This window comes from Hemitrygon akajei, chromosome 3 (genome assembly GCF_048418815.1).
Source record: "Hemitrygon akajei chromosome 3, sHemAka1.3, whole genome shotgun sequence".
Taxonomy (NCBI): Eukaryota; Metazoa; Chordata; class Chondrichthyes; order Myliobatiformes; family Dasyatidae; genus Hemitrygon; species Hemitrygon akajei.
Genome location: NC_133126.1, coordinates 156109726 through 156131756, shown reverse-complemented (window position 1 = coordinate 156131756; position 22031 = coordinate 156109726). Strand labels below are relative to the sequence as shown.

At 39.0% G+C, this 22031-nt stretch overlaps 1 protein-coding gene across 7 annotated transcripts in view; it reads left to right on the top strand.

Annotated features, from left to right (window-relative positions):
• Nucleotides 1-22031, top strand: part of pex5la (peroxisomal biogenesis factor 5-like a) — a 171855-nt gene that overhangs the window by 85976 nt on the left and 63848 nt on the right. For all 7 annotated transcript variants that reach the window (XM_073041136.1, XM_073041137.1, XM_073041134.1 and 4 more), the window contains one exon: nucleotides 21068-21179. In XM_073041136.1, coding sequence (XP_072897237.1) covers nucleotides 21068-21179 — 112 coding nt within the window. The remainder of the gene's footprint in view (nucleotides 1-21067; nucleotides 21180-22031) is intronic.

Genomic DNA, 22031 nt, shown 5'->3' with positions numbered 1-22031 from the left:
ATGCTTTTTTCCTGCAGCTTTTGTTCTAACTTTCTCCTATACTGCTCCTTTGCCCCCCTTATCTGTACTCTGAGTTCCTTCTGAACTCTTTTAAGCTCCAACCGATCACCATCTTTAAAGGCCCTCTTCTTCTGGTTTAGGAGGCCTTTGATGTGACTAGTGATCCAGGGCTTATTATTGGGATAGCAGCGAACAGTTCTAACAGGGACAACGGCATCCACACAAAAGTTAATATAGTCCGTTGTGCATTCAGTGACCTCCTCAACGCCCCCCCCCCCCCTTGCAGTACATCCCAGTTAGTAGTACCGAAGCAGTCTCTCAGGGCCTGTTCAGCTTCAGGAGTCCACTTCCTGAAAGAGCGTGTGGTAGTGGGATGCCTCATCACAATTGATTTATATCTTGACTGTAACAAAACCAGGTTGTGATCAGCTTTCCCCAGTGCAGGCAGCGGGGATGCACTATATGCATCCTGTATGTTTGCATACAGCAGGTCAATAGTCCTGTTACCCCTGGTGTAACAATCCACGTACTGGGAGAAAGCAGGTAGTGTCTTGTCCAAAGTCACATGGTTGAAGTTTTGCTGACACTGAGTGAGAGGTTGTTGTAACACCACTCAGCCAGATTTTCAATCTCCCTCCTATGTGCTGATTCATCACCTTCTTTGATTCGGCCAACAACAGTGGTGTCATCAGCAAACTTAAATAAGGCAGAGGAACCATATTCTATTCTATTTTTCTAACCATTCTATTTTTGATATTTCTACCAAAGGAAATTGGTTTCTCTTACAATTTTTAAGCACTTTCAGGTACATTTTCTCTCATTTGTTTCAAAGAAAACAACAGTAGCTTATTTTTGTTTAGAGATACTGTAAGGTAACAGCCTAACAAGCCATGCTGCCCAATTGCAAATAATGTGACCACTGAACTATAATTCTCCAGATACACAAACGTCCACATAAAATTATCTGCACTTTGTCCTGTGCAGTTATTTATTTACCAGAACTATTCTCAGTATTTAAGCTGCGGCCTGATGCTGTGTTCACATACCCTCCCTTCTCTTATATCTGTGGTTTAATTTTTAAGAAAAATCCTGAATATCTTTTCAACCACCTTCTCAGGTAGTTATTTTGCTGCCTATTGTACGTTCCCTTGCTTTGTTATGCCTGACGGTTCTGTGGATTAAATTTAATTTGGTGGATTTTCTGCCCAACTGACTAGGTGATCTTAATCTCCACTTTTCACTGTCTTGTGTGTCAAACCCAGGCTTCCTTGTTAGTCTCTGCATTCATTAATTTGTATATAATTTCCTACTCAGGTGAGTTTTACTTTTTTGGTCTCGGCTGCTTTCTGGGATAGTTGACTGGAATGTAGACAAGAGCATTGCCTCAGCCAATGTGGAGAGGAAATCTTGGCACCATGAAGATAAACATCGTATTTGATTATTCCTTTGATATTAAAATACTTTTCTCAATGTCCGAAATATAGAAAAGAGCACGAATGATTTCTCAGTGAATCAGGCAGGGTAATGAAACAGATAGACTAGTTTGGTCACCAGTCTCACTATGGATCTCTAACCAAGAATTCTGAGCTATTACAGCCTTTTAAAATTTATTTATTTCTGGGTTCTTCACGTGGGGGAAAATTCCAAATATCAACTGCCTGCTCCTTATAATAGAGGGTTTATTGTGAGATCTCATCTCAGTGTTCTAACACTTTCTTTACTACCAGGAATTAATACTAGAATTTCAGAGAGACTATTTAACAATAACACATTTCCGGTTTATGGCAGATGATGCCAAAAAACATTTTGTTGGTCTTTTATTCATAAATTCAGCTGATAAAACCAAATTAAAGCCTTTGTGGAGCTGATATGATGATTTCCTTGATATATGCATAATTTATGTGACTTGTATTTGAATGAATCATTGATTCATTTGGAATTAAATTATTCTTCTTAACTTTACTATAAGTATGCATAAATTGGAATAGCTTTACAAAGGTTAATTGAAGCTGAGCTCATAAGTGAATACAGTGGATTCCAGTTAGTAGGTCTGTCATTTAATCAGGGAGGCTGCTTATTTGAGACAACTCTTAAGAACAAAAAGCTAATTGAGAAAATTGCTGGGATTCCTTTTGTTTATTTGGGACACTACTCTGTTTAATTGGGACAGGAGATTGCTGCCGAACAGATTCTAGCTTGCATCAGTCTCGTGAACGTGCTTGGCCATTCAACACCACACTGTGCTTAGAGCAAACACTTTTTAAATGGTGTCAGTTGCAGTGTGTGTTCAAAAAGCAATGATATTTGTCACTGATAGTTGGTGAGAAATAAGCAGTAAGACAATTCCAAACTCTTTCACTCACTGCAATTTCAAGCACTCATGCTTGGAGATGCCAGAAACTGCCAGGGCTGAAGATGAAATGATTTCACTACTTCAGGTTAGGAACTCTGAAAGATTTTAAGGTATTGAAAATCATCTTGAATGTTGCAGTGAAATGAAGATTTGGAGAATGAAATTGTTGAAAGCATTGCGTGAAAGCAGTCCCTTATCTGACTAGGTGTCCGCGCAGATTATGTTCAATGTGAAACCTCTGAGGAAGTTTTAAAAGTAGGAACTTAGTTGCAATGGGACAGTTACATTCTGTCGACCTCAAGTCCGGGTCCAGTGGTATGAAGAGTTGTCACAAACTGGGGTCTTCCTTGGTTGCATTAGGTAACCATGACTACTTTGTGTCTTATCATGCCCTTAGCCCTCCACAAAGCATTGCAGAACTGCCTTCTTGGCTGCTGGATCTCACTGATCTCATCCTCCCAGTCCGATGGAGATGACTTCACATGCTTGGACGGGTATGTTCTTATTTCACCAGATGTGAGGCCTGCCGGCTCTCCTCGCCTGCTTTAACCTGCCTGTTGTAGCTGCGATCACGTGCAAACAGCCACTTGGAACCGCGGGTGAGAGCTGAGTGTCTTGCGGAGACCAAAGTTGAATGAGCTGCCACAGAATGTACATGGTAAGCCCCTTCACCAGAGGTGTTGCCCCTCCCTGGACACCCCATACACAGCAGCATACATTAGATGAATTCTTCCGTCAATAACTACTAGGAACTAATACAGTTTTATTGTAGATGTGTTGATAGTGCACTAATTTGTTCTGTATTTAATTTAAATACATAAATTATTTCTCAGTTAAATGGTAGTTTGTGTTTTTTATACCTTTTTAACTATTTCCATGAATTTTTTATTAATTGGGCCAGCCACTTAATTGGGCCAAAATGTACTCACTCTGATGTGCCCCAGTTATTTGTGTGACTGTATGATTTAGCCAAAATCACCTCAGAAAAGCCATTCCACTAAACAATGACCAAAATAAATGTTTTTTTGGTTTCAACAGTTTTAAAACAAAATTATCAGTGCCTCAAATTTAATTGCCTTCACTTCTATTATAGATGGATCTGTGGGCAAATCTGTTACTGATTTTTAATGGAAAAGACTGAAGTGCTTGGGAAAATCATTGTTGTCAAGGAAAAGTGCATTAAATAATTGAGAACAATTGTCTCTTTTTGAATAAAACTCATTGACTTAAAAATGGGTGCATGCATTGCAACCAAGAAAATGCTTGGTAAGGTGAATAATGTGAGTGGGCACAGCATAAATGTGCTGAATGGATCTAATTGAGCATTTGAACTAGAGAAAATTATGAAAGCTAATTCGGCACAGATGAACCAGAATTTTGTTGAACAGCACACCAAATTATATTAAAAATATGTATCTATCTGGGATTGAGGAGAATGCAGACCAGGTCCTGTTGTAAACAATGAAAGCAGGATAATTGGCCTGACCGCAGGAAACATTTAGGAATAAAGCGGACCAGCAATTTGTCTTCATTTGCTGGTGCCATATTCACAGCACGTGTATGTTTGCCAGTGATACTCTCCTCTCAAAATTAGGTTTCCTAATAAGCTTCAAGGGAACTGAATCGGATTACAGCAAGCAAGTGCTAATATATTGTATTTTTAGCAAATGTAACTGAAGTTAAATTACCTCTACAGGTCTCATGATAGTTCAGAACAAATTTAGGAGTTTAACAATTGTCTAACTGGCACAAAAACAGATATCTGTCGTTCTGAAACAAGTTTCTCATAAAGCTGATTGTCAGCACTGCAGCTGTAGTGTGAAAACTTTACAAATGAAAAGTTTGAGAAAGCGAACAGTTTTCTAGTAGTGCAGTGTAGATTTATTAATATGATACTTCATGCAAATTTTTAATGTTTTCATTATATTGCACTTTATAAAGTAAATTCATCAATGTGAAATGCTTTGGTCACAAGGGATTTGACTGAATGATATATAAATGAAAATTCCTTATCTTTTTGGATGGTACATTGGTTCCACTACCTCATCTCATTTTCTCATTGTCTAAATTACATCATGTTTAAAAGCTTCTACCACATCTTACACACTGTGTCTAGAGAGAGGCATTTTGTAGTAATTTTATGCATCAAAATATAGTCTGGTATGAAATATTCTTCTATTTCAAATAATGAGCTTCACGTATCTGGTCAATACCAATGTCCTTTGTAGTAATCTACCAAGTGCATCGTAGCCAAAGCATTTTTTTTGTTATTACAGTGATAATATACATTAATACAGTGCTATAATTCAGAATTGTTCCTTGGCCAAAAAGCAGAGAATGGCTTGAAAGGACTTTATTTTGAATCCTGTAGGTTTTGTATAATGAGGGGCTACAAAATGCTTTGTATATTCTGCAGTCCAAGAAAAGGAAATGGACTTTCCACATACAGTGGATTCCAGTTAGCTGGGAAACAGGAGGATCAGAAAACTTTGGCTCAACTACCAGCTGCCCCGGTTAGCTGAAATTTCATGGAAATAGTTAAAAATGTATAAAAAAGGCAAACTACTATTTAATTGATTAGCAAATTATGAATTTAAATGAAATACAGAACAATTTAAGGACACTAGCAATACTGTGGTGCTATAAAACTGTATCAGTTATTGATGGAAGAATTCAGCATGTACTGCTGTATCTTTTTGATTAACTGTAACAGTGCAAAATCAGCACAGACACCTAGTGCAGATAATGGACGGCCTTCACACAATGTTATCAACAATTGCATCCTCCAAATCTTCATTCTCATTGCAACATTCAAGATGACTGTCGATACCTTCAAATACTTCATAGTTGAACTTGTTGATGTGGTGAAATTGTTTCATTGTCACTCCCAGCTGTTTCTTGCATCTCCAAGCCTGAATATTTGAAACCTCAGTGAGCAAAACAGCTTTTAATTGTCTTACTGCTTATTTCTCGTCAACTATCAGAGAGTAAAATCACTGCTTTTTGAACTCAAGCACACGCAACTGATGCTATTTATAAACTACTCGAAGCACAATGTGGTGCAGCAACCACTCAAGTGAATGCGTCTGACGCTGGTTAGAAACTATTTAGCAACATTCTTCTGCCCCAATTAAGCGGCATAGTGTCCCAAAAAAAAGAAGGGAATCCCAGCTATTTTCTTGATTAGTTTTTATTCTTTAAGGGTTGGCCCAAATAAACGGCTGCCCCAATTAACAATGGGCAAATTAACCGGAATCCACTGTACTTCCCACTTGAAATATGAGCAGAATAAGATAAACTAGTGGTTAAGATAATGCAATTTTAATGATGAATTGCATCTATATCAACTTACTTCATCAATATCTGCAACTTGAGTCTCATTACAGAGGAAACTTCCTGAAATGAGAAATTCTCAAATTCCTTTCATCCATCCTGTAAATTCCCAGGGTTTTTCTTTAACAAATATGTATACTCTGGTGTTGAGGACATCAAAGGAAAATGACAGGACTCTAACAGAATATCTTCATGCTTCATAGACAATAATATTTATTTGGCCTGGTATAATCAAGTATGTTATTACAGCACTGAACAACATAGTTTTCTCATTTGTTAGCCGTTTTCTGTCTTTGGAGCATGATTTGTTTATGAAATCTTATATTCCCTTCATATTAGCCTGGACAATCATTTTGTTTATTTATTATTATTACAAAAACGTATTTTCTCAGCTCAAGCTGGTAAAACCCGAGGTACGGGCATAGAGAAGCACGCTCATTTCTCAATTGCTAGGAACTGTCAGACTCGGTGTTCAGTATTGTGACTTTCTGAAGATTTACATAGAAACTGCTGTGTAACCCTAATTGTTTAATACTATTATGTAGTGCCTTTGGGATGATACCAGTTGTAGATATTACCAATGGGACAATGTATACCCTGTTCATGTTCCATAGTCTTTCACTTTCCTCTTTTAATTCAGCATACAGTATATCTGGTGTTTATTACTGAATTCTGTAAGTTATTTGTACCTGGAATGACTGTATCTATTAAGTAAGTTGTTGTTGTTTGTTTATCCTCTATTATTGTATCCGAAGGGTTATTATGGAGATCCTATCTGTAATAATGGATCGGTCATAATATAATTCGTGGGATTTCTGACTCTGAAACTGGATGAGGCTTGTATTTATAGTAGGGTGTGAGTTTGCATTTTTAAAGCAAAGTTTTGGTGAGAGATAGTTGCCATTTGATCGTGTCTGTGTGAGTTATCAGCTTGAGTTAAACTATTGCAGGACCTAAGCTGTTAGATTGCTTCTGGTTTTTCTTGGCATTTTCTACATTTACCATTGTGAATTTGTTGGTCTTTTGTTATTTATTTTGATTATTATTACTACTACTACTATTAACCCCATATTTTTACTTTCTTATCCAAAATTTTGTTCTATCTTTAAATACCAACATTTTTCTCGCATTGAATTTAGGACTGCAGGTGCATTTTGAATACTTTAAGTTTTTGCATAATAGATCAAAAGATTTACTGAATAAAATTAAAAATAAAATATATTTACAGGTGTTTTTTGATGAATTTCACTGAATCATAGAAATTGCATAATACGGAAGACTGTTCAGACCATTGTACCCATTGCAGTTGAAAAGCCTCTGCTTGTGTCATTTTGCAGCACATGCTCCATGCCTCTTGGATATACTTCAGATAGTTTTAAATACGATGAGGTTTTCTATTTCTCCCAGCATTTCAGGTGGCGATTTCCAGATCTTTGCCACAGTCTGGTTTTTTAAAAAACTGTTTCTGTTGCCGTTCTTTTCACCAGTTGAAACATATCAACTCCTGCCTGAGAGGTGACTTGGATCCATTCCAATTTGCCTACTGGAGCAACAGATCTGCAGCTGATGCCATCTCATTGGCTCTTCACTCAACCCTGGAACACCTAGACAGCAAAGAAGCATGCACCAGGGAGATGCATGAGCAAAGAGCTCCCTTTATCAACTAAAGCTCAGCATTCAATATCATCATACCCTCAAAACTAATCAATAGTCTTCAAATCCTGGGCCTCAATATCTCCTTTTGCAATTGGATCCTCGATTTCCCACTTGCAGACCCAGTCAGTTTGGGGTTTGGGTTGGCAACAGCATCTCCTCCACGATCTCCATCAGCATAGGTGCACCACAGGGCTGTGTGCTTTGTCCACTGCTGTACTTGATTTACACATGACTGTGTAGCTAAGCACAATTCCAATGCCACTTTCAAGTTTGCTGACAACACCACTGTCGTAGGCAGAATCAAAAAGTGTTGACAATTCAGCATATAGGAGAGGGATAGATAATCTGTCTGAGTGGTGGCATATCAATGACCTCTTACTCAAAGTCAATAAGACCAAGGAGCTGATTATTGACTTCAGAAGGAGGAATCCAGAGGTCCATGAGCCAGTCCTCATTGGGGGATCAGTGGTAGAGAGGGTCGGCAACTTTAAATTCCTCAGTGTTATTATTTCAGAGGACCTAGTGGAAAGTATATTGACTGACTGCATCACAGCCTGATAGAAACTCTAATGCCCTTGAATGGAAGATCCTACAGAAAGTAGTGGGCATGAAGAAATCTGCAGATGCTGGAAATTCAAGCAACACATGCTGTACAAGCTTGTACACACTGGAATTAAGGAGATTGAGAGGGGATCTGATTGCAACATATAAGATTATTAAGGGATTGGACAAGATAGAGGCAGGAGATATGTTTCAGATGCTGGGAGAGTCCAGTACCAGAGGGCATGGTTTAAGAATAAGGGGTAGGTCATTTAGGACAGAGTTAAGGAAAAACTTCTCCCAGAGAGTTGTGAGGGTGTGGAATGCACTGCCTCAGAAGGCAATGGAGGCCAATTCTCTGGATGCTTTCAAGAAGGAGCTAGATAGGTATCTTATGGATAGGGGAGTCACGGGGTATGGGGACAAGGCAGGAACCGGGTATTGATAGTAGATGATCAGCCATGATCTCAGAATGGCAGTGCAGGCTCGAAGGGCTGAATGGTCTACTTCTGCACCTATTGTCTATTGTGTAAAATGCTGGTGGAACGCAGCAGGCCAGGCAGCATCTACAGGAAGAAGCAATGTCGACGTTTCGGCCGAGACCCTTCATGAGAACTAACTGAAAAAAAAAGATAGTAAGAGATTTGAAAGTAAGAGGGGGAGGGGGAAATCCAAAATGATAGGAGAAGACCAGATGGGGTGGGATGAAGAAAGTAGTGGATCCGGCCCAGTCCACCATGGTAAAGTCCTACCCACATGAAATGTTGTCTCAGAAAAACAGCATTCATCATCAGGGACTCCCACTGCCCAGGATATGCTCTCTTCTTGCCGCTGCTAGAAGGTACAGAAACTTTATGACTCACACCACCGGGTTCAGACTCTTGGACCAAAGGGGATCTCTTCACTCAACATGACTTGCCCCAGCATTCAAATGTTCCCATAACCTATGGACTCACTTTCAAGGACTGTTCATCTCATATTCTCCATATATTGTTTGTTTATTATTATTTTTCTTTGTCAATTTGCAGTTGTCTTTTGTTCACTGGATGAACACCCAAGTTCACGTGGTCTATCGATGATTCTATTATGGTTATTATTCTATTATGGATTTATTGAGAATGCCTGCAAGAAAGTGAGTATCAGGGTTGTATCTGGTGACATACAGTATACTGTATGTACTTTGATAATAAATTTACTTTGAATAGGTTTCATCTTGATGTACATAGTTTAAGACACATCCCAATCATACCAAAGGAAATAGGTCCTTTCTGTTTATTGTCCATGTCTCTCACAGTTTTACACATTTCATTTGCGTCTCCATTTGATCTCCTTTATTACAAAGTAAAATCAACCTCATTCTATGCTGTTTTCTTCATAACTAAAAATTGCCAGTCCTGTCAACATCCTAGTAAAAGCTCCCCATACAAAGGTGCCTTTGTAATCTCAACTTTCGCAGTGTGTTGACTAGAACTGTACGTAATGATCAAACTGTGGCCTGCATTGTGTCAACAGTTATTGCAAAGCCTCTATGCTCTGTTAGTAAAATAAAGGATGCTTATTCCATTTTAACTATCTTATGGACTGTCCTTGCTACTTTTTAGCGATTGGTGGACTTGCATTCCAAGGTCTTTGGTTAGCTGCATTTATTGTGTATTGCTTAGCGTTGGTACACCTCTGCAAGTGTATTGCCTCACACTTCTCTGATATGAATTGCAATAACTATCTTTCTGTCCAAATAACAAGAGCATCAATATCCTCTTGCAGCCTGAAACATTCCTCCTCACATGGCCCTTGTTTGCATTTATCGTCTTGTCTTCATTGATGTCTAAATCATAAATATTTATTACTGCATCATTTTCATTGGCTTTGTTGTCTGCTCAAAGTTCAATTTGTAGTGTCAAAAGACTTCTCCTTAACAGATACTTCCTAGCTGCCAGTGATTACCATGCATTTCTTTCTAAATGAAGGGTTTACATTTGTCCCTTAGAATTGATACCACTTAAAGCTGACTGATAAATAGTCAGTTTATCCCTTCCTGCCTTATTAAACAGCAATGCAATGTCAGTGGCCCTCCAGCCCTTGTGTAGTGGAGGAGTGAATATTGAAAGCCCTAGGTCCTGGCAGCCTAGGATATATTTACTCCAGGCATACTGACATATCCAGCTTCAAGGCTCAACCAATTAGCCTACTCTCTCTCACTATGTTTAACCTAAACAATATTTCACACTCATTATCTTCCACTACATTTTGCAAAGCAGAAGATGGTAATGCAAGTATTCTTTATGAATCATAATTGGATCCTCCATCTCAACATGTATGACCATTTTGATCTCTATTAGACTCTGCTTTTTCATTAATTATGCTTTTTATATAAAAAGGTTTTTGGTTTTCATTCTGTTTTACTTGCAAATATACTTAGATGTTCTCTTTTTGATTTGATGATCTTTTGAACCCATCAATCCTCACAGCTGTAATTCTTTCTGTGAATTAGTATTGGTGACTCTCCTTCCCTCGCCTACTCCCTTGCATCTGAAAATCAAATAACCAGGAATATTAAGCTGATGTTCTTTAAACAATACTTCAATAATAGTTTCAATATAATACAAATATGAGAAAATGTGCAGATGCTGGAAATCCAAAGCGACGGATACAAAATGCTGGAGGAGCTCAGCACTGATGAAGGGCCTCGGCCTGTTGACTGTTCACTCTTTTCCATAGATGCCTCCTGGCCTGCTGAGTGCCTCCCAAGATATTACACACATGTCTAAGGAGAGATGTGTTGGCCTTGGAGAGGGTCCAGAGAATGATCCTGAGATTGAAAGGTTTAAAGTGTGAAAAGCATTTGATGGCTCTGGGCCCATACTTGATGGAGTTTAGAAGGACGAGGGAGGAACTAATTGAAAGCTACGTAATAGTGAATGGGTAAAATAGAGTGGATGTATAGAGGACGCTTCCACTAGTAGCAGACCTCGGATCTGGGGGCACAGTTTCAAAATAAAGTGATATCCCTTTAGAACTGAGGTAAGAAGAAACTTCTTCAACCAGAGGAGGGTGTTGAATCTGGAGAATTTGTTGCCACATATTGCCCTGGACGACAGTTCATATGGTGTATTTAAGACGTAAGTTGATAGTTTATTGATTGGTAAGGGGATAAGGGTTACGGGGGAAAGCAGAAGAATGGGGTTGAGAAAAGAGGGGAAAAATAATCAGTCGTGATTGAATGGCAGGGCATATGCAATGGATGAAATGGCCTAAGTCTGCTCCCGTACCTTAAGGTCTTATGATTTATTTATGCCTTCAGCTCAACTGTGCTTTATAATTGAAGATAATAAAAGAGAATTGTAATGTTGCAGCTACTCCCTACCCAGCTCAAAGCCCGCTAGCTATTATTAAAGTTGTTTTCCTTCCCGAGTCCAAACCCGTTTCCTTCAGATATTAATTTGCCCTCAGTTCAATCGACTAGAAATTCAGTTTTGCAATGCTGCTTTTTCAGCATTATGCAACTGAAAATTGATTTTTTTTTCCAACCAAGAGTGATACACGATGACAATTATTTCCAGGTCATTTAATGTCGCTCCAGGAACATGACTAGTCACTTCCTGGCGGTAGTCACCCATATGCCTTGGCACACGTTGTTTGGAACTCACCGGAAAACATGGCCTTACTTACACAGTGTCAGATTGGGACATCTCCAGGTGAGTCCGTTTATAAATCTCTATCCTGGGTGGGGGAGATGGCAGTGCTCATTATGCCTACCCTCTCCAGTGCTGAACACCCCAATCTCTAATCATTCTCCACAACCCTGCAATATGCTCAAATTGTTGCCTGACCTAACTTAATCCATCCCCTGCACCCCACAACCTCTGACGGATTATGCTTCCTGGCTCCCCTTCATCTGATGTGCTTCCATTTTCCAGTTCCCTTTGCACTAAGTGCCAGTCGCCTCCCCTACCACTGGCAACAGCTCCTTCTCAACTCCGAGCAGCACCTTCCCAAATACTGAGCTGTGAGGTCTCTGACTTTTCGAACTGGCTTTGAAAGAGCAAAATGCCCTTGGAATGCACTATGGCATGCTTCTAACACGCTCGTCATGATGCACTCGAATTTCTAGTTAACTGCCCCTCAATCATCTTTGGTATACTCTGGTTCAAACTTCAACACCAATTTCTTTCCCCTTTGTTAAAATGGTATCCATTAAAGTTACTTAGTTAAATTAGAGAATTAAATAACAGAGGTTTGCTTATAATTTTTGCTTGTAGTTATTGAGTGATTCAAGCAGAAAGCATAAAATTCGCCTTAATACTTTGCTTAAAATATTAAGTGCAAAGATCAGTTTGGTTTTGCAAATAGCAATGTTTTGAAGCAACAAAAGAAGTCACAAGAGACTAATAAATATATTCAAAGTTATTTTTATATTACAAGTTAACAGAATAAAGATGATAATTTAAAAATAACGAAAGGAAGTGCAAACAAACTACAAATAAATTAGGTGTTAACTTGTTAAGTGATTAATAATATGTTTGTTTAATTCACTTCAGTTATGTTTCGTTTTGTGAAATGCTGCAGATGGCAAATTAGTTTGCTGAAAACAAAATTAGTGTTGTTCTTAGATTTCTATTTTTAAACTGTATGATGCATTAGACAACACCTCTCTAATGTACTGTTTGAGTTTGTGTCTTTCAATTGTGTCAGGTAATATAATGAATTACTCAGTGAAATTTTCATTGACTTTAAACCTGGAAAGCTTTCAGACAGACTCCAGACCGCCAAGAAGTGTATCTGCAGTAAGCAGACCTTTCTCTCCTTTGTTTCGGTCATTTGTACTGGCTGATTGTTCATCATGTGCTGCTTCTGCTACAGCTGCATATTTTATTTATCCATTTTCAGGATGTGGGTGTTGCTCATAAGACCAGCTTATTGCCCTTGAGAAAGGGGGTGATGGGTTGCTGCCTTGAATTGCTGCAGTATTTCTGGGTTAGATGGGGGTTTCAGAGGATTTACAACCAATGACCATTAAGAAATAGTGAAGGATGGTCCATCCATAATTAACTATGAAGCTTAAGTCTGGTATTAAATTGAAAGAAAAGGGATACACTGCTAAGAAGATTAGTTATAGGCCAGAAGATTTGAAAAACTATTGAAAGTAGCAAAAATGTCCAGAAAGAGATGAGAATCATCTGAGAAGAAGTGCAAAAACAAATAAAGATTGTGGGCACAGTAATGCTGAATAATAGTTCCTTGGAGGATATTGGCAAAATTTTTGTGACTATTTTCGGGGTAGATCCTGAAACCATTTCAGTAAGAATAGCAAATCCAGGTTAAAAGCCACATGAAATAATCACTGTTAAAAGAAAGATGCACAGCAAACTAATTAAATTAAAGGCTTACAGAACAACTCTCCTAGACCTGATGGTTGCAATATACTGTGCTAAAAGAAATGATTGCAGGGACAATAGAAACATTGGCCAGATCTTTTCTCACTGCTGCCATCAGAAAGATGGTACAGGAGGCTTAGGGGCCACACCACCAGGTTCAGGAACAGTTATTACAACTCAAACCATCAGGCTCTTGAACCAGAGAGGGTAATTTAACCTCACTTGCCACATCACTGAACTGTTTCCACAACCTATGGACTCACTTTCAAGGAATCTGCATCTCACGTTCTTGATATTTATTTATTGATTATTCTTCTTATTATTTTTATTTATTCTTTTGTATTTGCACAGTTTGTCTTTTGCATGCTAATTGCCCGCCCTGTTGGTGCAGTATTTCAATGATTCTATTATAGTTATTGGATTTATTGAGTATGCCCACAAGAAAATGAATTTCAGGGTTGATAATGGTAACATATATGTTCTTTGATTATAAATTTACTTTGAACTTTGATCTTGCTTCTCTGCTTTCTGGAATGGTCTCAGAAGACCAAAAAAGACATATCTTCTCAATTTAAGAAAAGAATTAGAGAGAATGAAGGGAGCTTGATTAAGTGTCATTGAGAAATGCTGGGATCCATTACCAAGAAAAAAAAGAGGATATTTAGAAAATCATAAAAAAATCAAGTAGAATTAAGATGGTTTCTTTGAAAGGAAGATCGGGTTTGACAAATTGATTGAGTATGTAATAAGGGGTATGATTAATGGAAAACATGTAAACATAGAGATTTAGATTTATAAAAGACATTCAGTAAGTTATCGCATAAAATTTTACTGCGTTGGGCAAATGCTAATGGTATTAAAGAGAAAAATAACAGGACTGAAGTATCATCTTGCAGTCGAGATAAAAATGCTTTTTCTCAGATTGGCACACTGACTATTCGGTTGCTGTATCAGTACTGAAATCTCAAACAGCTACCATCTATTTCAGTAATACGGTCGTGTATTCAAATTTGATAATATAAACATCTGTGGAAATTGAGTTAATCAAAATAAATACATCATCAAAATACATATATGCCACTTGAAATTAATTTTCCTGTAGACATCTATCAGAAAATGAAGAAATAGAGTAGAATTTATGAGAAACTATACATAAAGACTGAAAATCAATGTGCAAAAGAAGACAAATTTGGGAAAAATATATGAAATAAAATCTGTGTGTATGTATATTTATATGTGTGTGTGTATATATATATATATATATACACACAAACGTGTGTGTGTATGTATATGTGTATGTGTGTGTGTGTATATATATGTGTGTGTATATATATATATATATATATATATGTGTGTGTGTGTGTGTGTGTGTGTGTGTGTGTGTGTGTGTGTGTGTGTGTGTGTGTGTGTGTGTGTGTGTGTGTGTGTGTGTGTGTGTGTATATATATATATATATATATACATATGTATCTATATATTTTTCACCAAATTTGCCTTTTGCATATAGAGACTTAGGCTCCTGTACCTCCTATTTGATGGTGGTAGCAGGAAGAGAGCATGGCTTGGATGATGGGTGTCATGGTTGATGCTTTCTTGTGACAGTGCTCCTTATAACTGTGCTCACTGGTGAGGATGGCTTTGCCTATAATGGACTTGGCTGTATCCACCACTCTCTGTGGTTCTTTATGTTCCAGGCACGGTAACTAGTTAGGATACTCTCCACTATCCATTGAAAGATGTTTCTCAAAGTTTTAGGTGACATACTGAATCTACATGAAGTTCTAAGAAAGTAGAGGTGCTGTCATGCTTTCTTGGTGATGGACAGATGCTTTGACCCCAAGGAATTTGAAGCTGCTGATACTCCACCACCAATCCCCAATGAGAACTGGCTCTTGGACCTATATAACCATATAACAATCACAGCACGGAAACAGGCCATTCTGGCCCTCCTAGTCCGTGCCGAACTCTTAATCTCACCTAGTCCCACCTACCCGCACTCAGCCCATAACCCTCCACTCCTTTCCTGTCCATATACCTATCCAATTTTACCTTAAATGACACGACTGAACTGGCCTCTACTACTTCTACAGGAAGCTCATTCCACACAGCTATCACTCTCTGAGTAAAGAAATACCCCCTCGTGTTTCCCTTAAACTTTTGCCCCCTAACTCTCAAATCATGTCCTCTCGTTTGAATCTCCCCTACTCTCAATGGAAACAGCCTATTCACGTCAACTCTATCTATCCCTCTCAAAATTTTAAATACCTCGATCAAATCCCCCCTCAACCTTCTACGCTCCAATGAATAGAGACCTAACTTGTTCAACCTTTCTCTGTAACTTAAGTGCTGAAACCCAGGTAACATCCTAGTAAATCGTCTCTGCACTCTCTCTAATTTATTGATATCTTTCCTATAATTCGGTGACCAGAACTGTACACCATATTCCAAATTTGGCCTTACCAATGCCTTGTACAATTTTAACATTACATCCCAACTTCTGTACTCAATGCTCTGATTTATAAAGGCCAGTGTTCCAAAAGCCTTCTTCACCACCCTATCTACATGAGACTCCACCTTCAGGGAACTATGCACTGTTATTCCTAGATCTCTCTGTTCCACTGCATTCCTCAATGCCCTACCATTTACCCTGTATGTTCTATTTGGATTATTCCTGCCAAAATGTAGAACCTCACACTTCTCAGCATTAAACTCCAACTGCCAACGTTCAGCCCATTCTTCTAACCGGCATAAATCTCCCTGCAAGCTTTGAAAACCCACCTCATTATCCACAACACCTCCTACCTTAGTATCATCGGCATACTTACTAATCCAATTTACCACCCCATCATCCAGATCATTTATGTATATTACAAACAACATTGAGCCCAAAACAGATCCCTGAGGCACCCCGCTAGTCACCGGCCTCCATCCCGATAAACAATTATCCACCACTACTCTCTGGCATCTCCCATCTAGCCACTGTTGAATCCATTTTATTACTCCAGCATTAATACCTAACAACTGAACCTTCTTAACTAACCTTCCATGTGGAACTTTGTCAAAGGCCTTGCTGAAGTCCATATAGACTACATCCACTGCCTTACCCTCGTCAACATTCTTTGTAACTACTTCAAAAAATTCAATAAGGTTTGTCAAACATGACCTTCCACGCACAAATCCATGCTGGCTACTCCTAATCAGATCCTGTCTATCCAGATAATTATAAATACTATCTCTAAGAATACTTTCCATTAATTTACCCACCACTGATGTCAAACTGACAGGTCTATAATTGCCTGGAATTATATATCAGTTGACAGATGTATGTGTTGGGGAGCACTTCGGGTCCAGTGATCACAATAGCATTAGCTTCAATATAATTATGGAGAAGGACAGGACTGGACCTAGAGTTGAGATTTTTGATTGGAGAAAGGCTAACTTTGAGGAGATGTGCAGGGATTTAGAGAGAGTGGATTGGGTCAAGTTGTTTTATGGGAAGGATGTAATAGAGAAATGGAGGTCATTTAAGGGTGAAATTATGAGGGTACAGAATCTTTATGTTCCTGTTAGGTTGAAAGTAAAGGTTAAAGGTTTGAAAGCGCCATGGTTTTCAAGGGATATTAGAAACTTGGTTTGAAAAAAGAGGGATGTCTACAATAGATATAGGCAGCATGGAGTAAAGGAATTGCTCGAGGAATATAAAGAATGTAAAAGGAATCTTAAGAAAGAGATTAGAAAAGCTAAAAGAGGTTACGAGTTTGGTTTGGCAAATAAGGTGGAAGTAAATCCGAAAGGCTTCTACAGTTATATTAAAAGCAAGAGGATAGTGAGGGATAAAATCGGTCCCTTAGAGAATCAGGGTGGTCAGCTGTGTGTGGAGCCGAGGGAGATGGGAGAGATTTTGAACGATTTCTTCTCTTCGGTATTCACTAAGGAGAAGGATATTGAATGGTGTAAGGTGTGGGAAACAAGTAAGGAAGTTATGGAACCTATGACAATTAAAGAGGTGGAAGTACTGGCGCTTTTAAGAAATTTTAAAGTGGATAAATCTCCGGGTCCTGACAGGATATTCCCCAGGACCTTGAGGGAAGTTTGTGTAGAGATAACAGGAGCTCTGACGGAGATCTTTCAGATGTCATTAGAAACGGGGATTGTGCCGGAGGATTGGTGTACTGCTCATGTGGTTCCATTGTTTAAAAAGGGTTCTAGAAGTAAGCTCTTTTGGAGCTGGAACTGGAAACCTCCAGTTTCTTCTTGCTGCATTCAATAATCAGCTCTTTGTTTTTGCTGGCGTTGAGTGAGAGGTTGTTTTTGTGGCACCACTCAGCCAGATTTTCAGTGTTCTCCTTGTATGCCAAACTTTGATTCGGCCAACAACTATGGTATTGCCAGCAGACGTAAACACAGCATTGGAGCTGTATCCACACAATCTTGGGTGTAAAGCAAGTAGAGCATGGGGCTAAGCACACAGCAACGTGGTGCATCTGTGCTGATGGTGATTGTGGAGGAGATGTTGTTGCCAAACCATACTGACTGGGGTCTGCAGATGAGGAAATGAAGGATTCAGTTACACAGGGAGATATCGAAGCCCAGTCTTAAGACTATAAGACTAATAGACTACATTATTCCAAAGAAAAGTTGCATAGCTTCTACCCTGATGTTTCACCAGTTTGTAATAGATGTAAATCTGAGAACAGTAACTTGTCACATTCATTCTGGTCATGTTGTAAGCTTTATGCATACTGGAAAAGTATTTTTCACTGTTTCTCTGAGGCTTATGGGAAGCGGTGGGAACCAGACCCACTCATAGCCACCGTTGGAGCAACAAGCTCCCTATCTTCAGCCAATAAGTATGAAAAAATGGTTATTGTTTGGAATGGTAATTGCTAAGAAGTTAATCCTGCAAATGTGGATAATGGACTCTGTGCCTCTGTATGATCTGTGGCTGAGAGAACTGGCAAATACTTTACATTTGGAGAGACAGAGACTATGTAATAAGGACAGAGGGGACATCTTTGAAAAGATATGGGGCCCTGTATTGGACTTTCCTACGGGGTGAGGACTGAGGTTTTTTGGTGCGGTGCACCTCTGCTGTGTATGTTTACTTCTGCCTTTATATTTTTCTCCCTTTTGCTGCTCAATATTTAATCTGATTTTCTTAAGGTCGTGGTTTTTGTGGATGTGCTGTATTTTTTTTGTTTGTAATAAGAATAAAAAATATATTTAAAAAAAGACTATAAGACACGGGAGCGGAATTAGGCAATTCAGCCCATCCAGTCTACTCCGCCATTCCATCGTGGCTGATCTCTGTTCCAGTTCAATCCCATACACCTACCTTCTTGCCATAACCTTTGATGCCTTGACCAATCAGGAAATGATCAATTTTTGCTTTAAGTATTCCCATGGTCTAGGCATCCACGGCTGTCTGTGGCAGAACATTCCACTAATTCACCACTCTCTGGCTAAAAAACAGTTCCTCCTTACCTCTATCCTCAAGGCTCACCCCTCAATTTTGAGGCTGTGCCCTCTAGTTCCTCTCCACATCCACCTTATCTAATCCTTTCAACATTCAGTAGGTTTCAGTGAGATTTCTCCCTGCCCCCACCATCCTTCTAAATTCAGTAAGCACAGGCCCAAAGCTGCCAGCCACTCCTCATAAGTTAACTCCTTCATTCCCAGAATCATCCCCGTGAACCTCCTCTGGACTCTTTCCAATGATAGCATATCCTTTCTGAGATACGGGGCCCAAAACTCCAAGTGTGACCTGACTAGTATCTTATAAAGCTTCATCATTATCTACTTGTTTTTATATTCCACGCTAAGTCTTGGAGCTTAGTGATGTGTTTCAAAGGGGTGATAGTGTTGAATGCCGAGCTGATTTCTTTAAAGAGCATCCAGATCTCTGCATCTTTGTCCAGGTGTTCCAGAGCTGATTGAAGTTATGAGAAGGATGCCAAAGATTATACAGTAGACACAGATGGTTTAAGTAGGTGGCCAAAATATAATGCAGGGGATATAGTTACAATGGAGGGACAGAATTATGCTGCTGAGCAGGCAGGTCCCCATTGTACATGGGCACATTTCACGTGTAGTTGAATATTGGCCTTCTTCGTAAAGGGGGTGGGAGTGAAAAGTAGGAAAGTACTACCCCCTAATCTGCTGCCTGGACACTCATAACTGCATGGCCAATGCCTACAAGTTTCAGATGATTCTACTGATGTGGACTGTGTCTCCAGTAACTGTGAGTTGGAGTACAGGAAGGAGATAGAGTGCAGTGACGTGGAGTCATGACAACAACATTTCCCTCAATATCAGCAAAACAAAAAGCTGTTTATTAACTTCAGGAAGAGGGGCAGTGTACATGTTCTTGTCTACATCAACAATGCTCAGGTGATGAGGGTTGAGAGCTCCAAGTTCCTCAGAGTGAACAACACATGTCCTGTTCCAACCACATTGATACCACAGCAAAGAAAACTCATCAGCACCTCTGCAAAAGGAACGTGGCATTTTTCCTTTGACCCTCACCAATTTTTATTGACGCATCATAAAAAAATCATCCTATCTAGATGCGTCATGGCCCATGACGGCGATAAGCTGCAGAGTTGTGGATACTGTTCAGCACATCGTGGAAACTAGCCACCCCTCCAGGGACTCTATCAACACTTCTCGCTACCTTCGTAAAGTAGCCAGTATAATCAAAGATCCCACCCACTGCAGGCATTCTCTCTTCTCTGTGCAGAAGATACAAAAGCCTGAAAGCACATACCATCAGGCTCGAGGACAACTTCTGTCACACTGGTATGAGATTATAGAATGTACCTTAATACAATAAGATGGATGTGACCTTCCGATATACCTTGTTCTGAACTTGCACCTTTTTGTCTACCTGTACTGCACCTCCTCTAAACTCTTAACACTTTATTCTGCACTCTTGTTTTACTTTGTGTGCTACCTCAGTGCTGTATTGAATGTGAGTATGGATGGTATGCAAGACAAGTCTTCATTGTGCCTTAGTATATGTGACAATAACAAACCAATTTACATACAGCTTTGTATTGGTGAAAGCCCATTCAAAATCACCACATATAATTTTGTTTCCCTTATTTGAAGAAAAGTACAATTGGATTGAAAGAGTTCAGAGAATGTCACTACATGAAGGGGTTTAGAATGAGGAAAGTTTAAGCAAGCAGGCACTGTAACCATTGAAGTTTAGAAGAATTAAAGTGATCCTGAATTCTCGGGGAATTGACAAGGTAGGTGCTGAGGTTGTTTCCCTTTTGGGGGCATCTAGAACTGGGGGCATATTTTAAGAATAAGGGATCATCTATTTAGAAAGGAGTTGAGGACATTTTTATTTGATTGTTCTTATTCTCTGGAATTCTCTACCCAGCTCAGGATGAATCTTTGGATATATTAATAGCTGAACTCGATGTATTTTGGGTTGCTAGGTGAGTAGAGAGTTGTAAATGAGCAGGAAAATGGAGTTAAGGAGAAGGTCAGATTAACCATGATCTGTTTAATAGAGAAGCAGGCTTGAGGGCAACACTACCCTTTCCTGATTTTGCTTCTTTCACTGCTGTGAATGTAAGAATATTTGGTATTGCTTATAGTCTTTTAAATCACATTGATTAACTCTATGAAACAAAAACCTGGCCTGCTTATGTCGAAAGATTTCAAGAGCGTGTGCAAATAGCAGCCCAATTTGAAATGTTTAAATATTGATAAAGCAGTTCCACTGTAATCTAATTGTATAATTCCATCCTCCTTGCATCTTCCTTCATCTGACTGCTGCTTTTATTTCTATCCTTAGCTGGTGAATGAACAGCAGGAGAGTCGACCCCTCCTGAGCCCATCAATTGATGATTTTCTACTTGAAGCAAAAGCTGACAGAGTTTCTCGCACGACGACTTCAAATACAGCAGGTGACCATTAGCATAAGTATTACAAGACTAAAGGATATCCCTAATAATAATTAAAATTATATTTTCCCGGTGACAATCCAGTATATTGCTTTACTTGAGATCAATATGCTACAAACAACATAATTAGCCTCTGTTTATGGAAATTAGAGATAAATCATATGATTAGTGTGTAATTAGTAGATAATAACCTTATTTATTGATGTCATTAATACTCAATTATTGAAATTTTGTGTATAGAATGCAATCTGACCCTGGAAAATATGTCTTGTGTAGGCATTATAAATAGAAGCAAGCCATCCAGTCTTAACTAATCAGTGTGGCTTTCATCCTCCACGTGAAAGGAACATAATCTTTCATGAGCCCACACTATCTTCGTATCTTCAGCTACAGATCTGGCCTGTCTTAACTGCCAGCCGGGTATCTGCTTCAGTCACTAAATTTCATATTACTCTGTTTATGAAAGGTGCCAGGAAATTGCTTCTTTCTGAGGAATTTATGGCATTAAAATATCGGTGTGGGTCACCCTAATGGTGATTGTAGAACTTGTATTAAAAGCGAGAGCTGCACATTAAGAGATTTACAGAACAGTGTTGCTGGGTTTCACTTTGCCAAAGTGAATCTGATATTTGAAGTTTCAGCTCTGCGTTCTTGATTGGTGTGTTGCAAGTTCCTGTAGCCTTAGTGGAACTTTTTGATGGGTATTAAGAGGCCCAAAAATGTGCAAAATTGCTTTAATTCAGATTAACCCCATCTTGCACAGTAGTCTTTTGCTGAACAGTTCCTTGGCCGAATGCTTTCCCCATAACACCTCCGTTTATCTTCAATCATTGAAGACTGTCAGAGGAGGTCAAT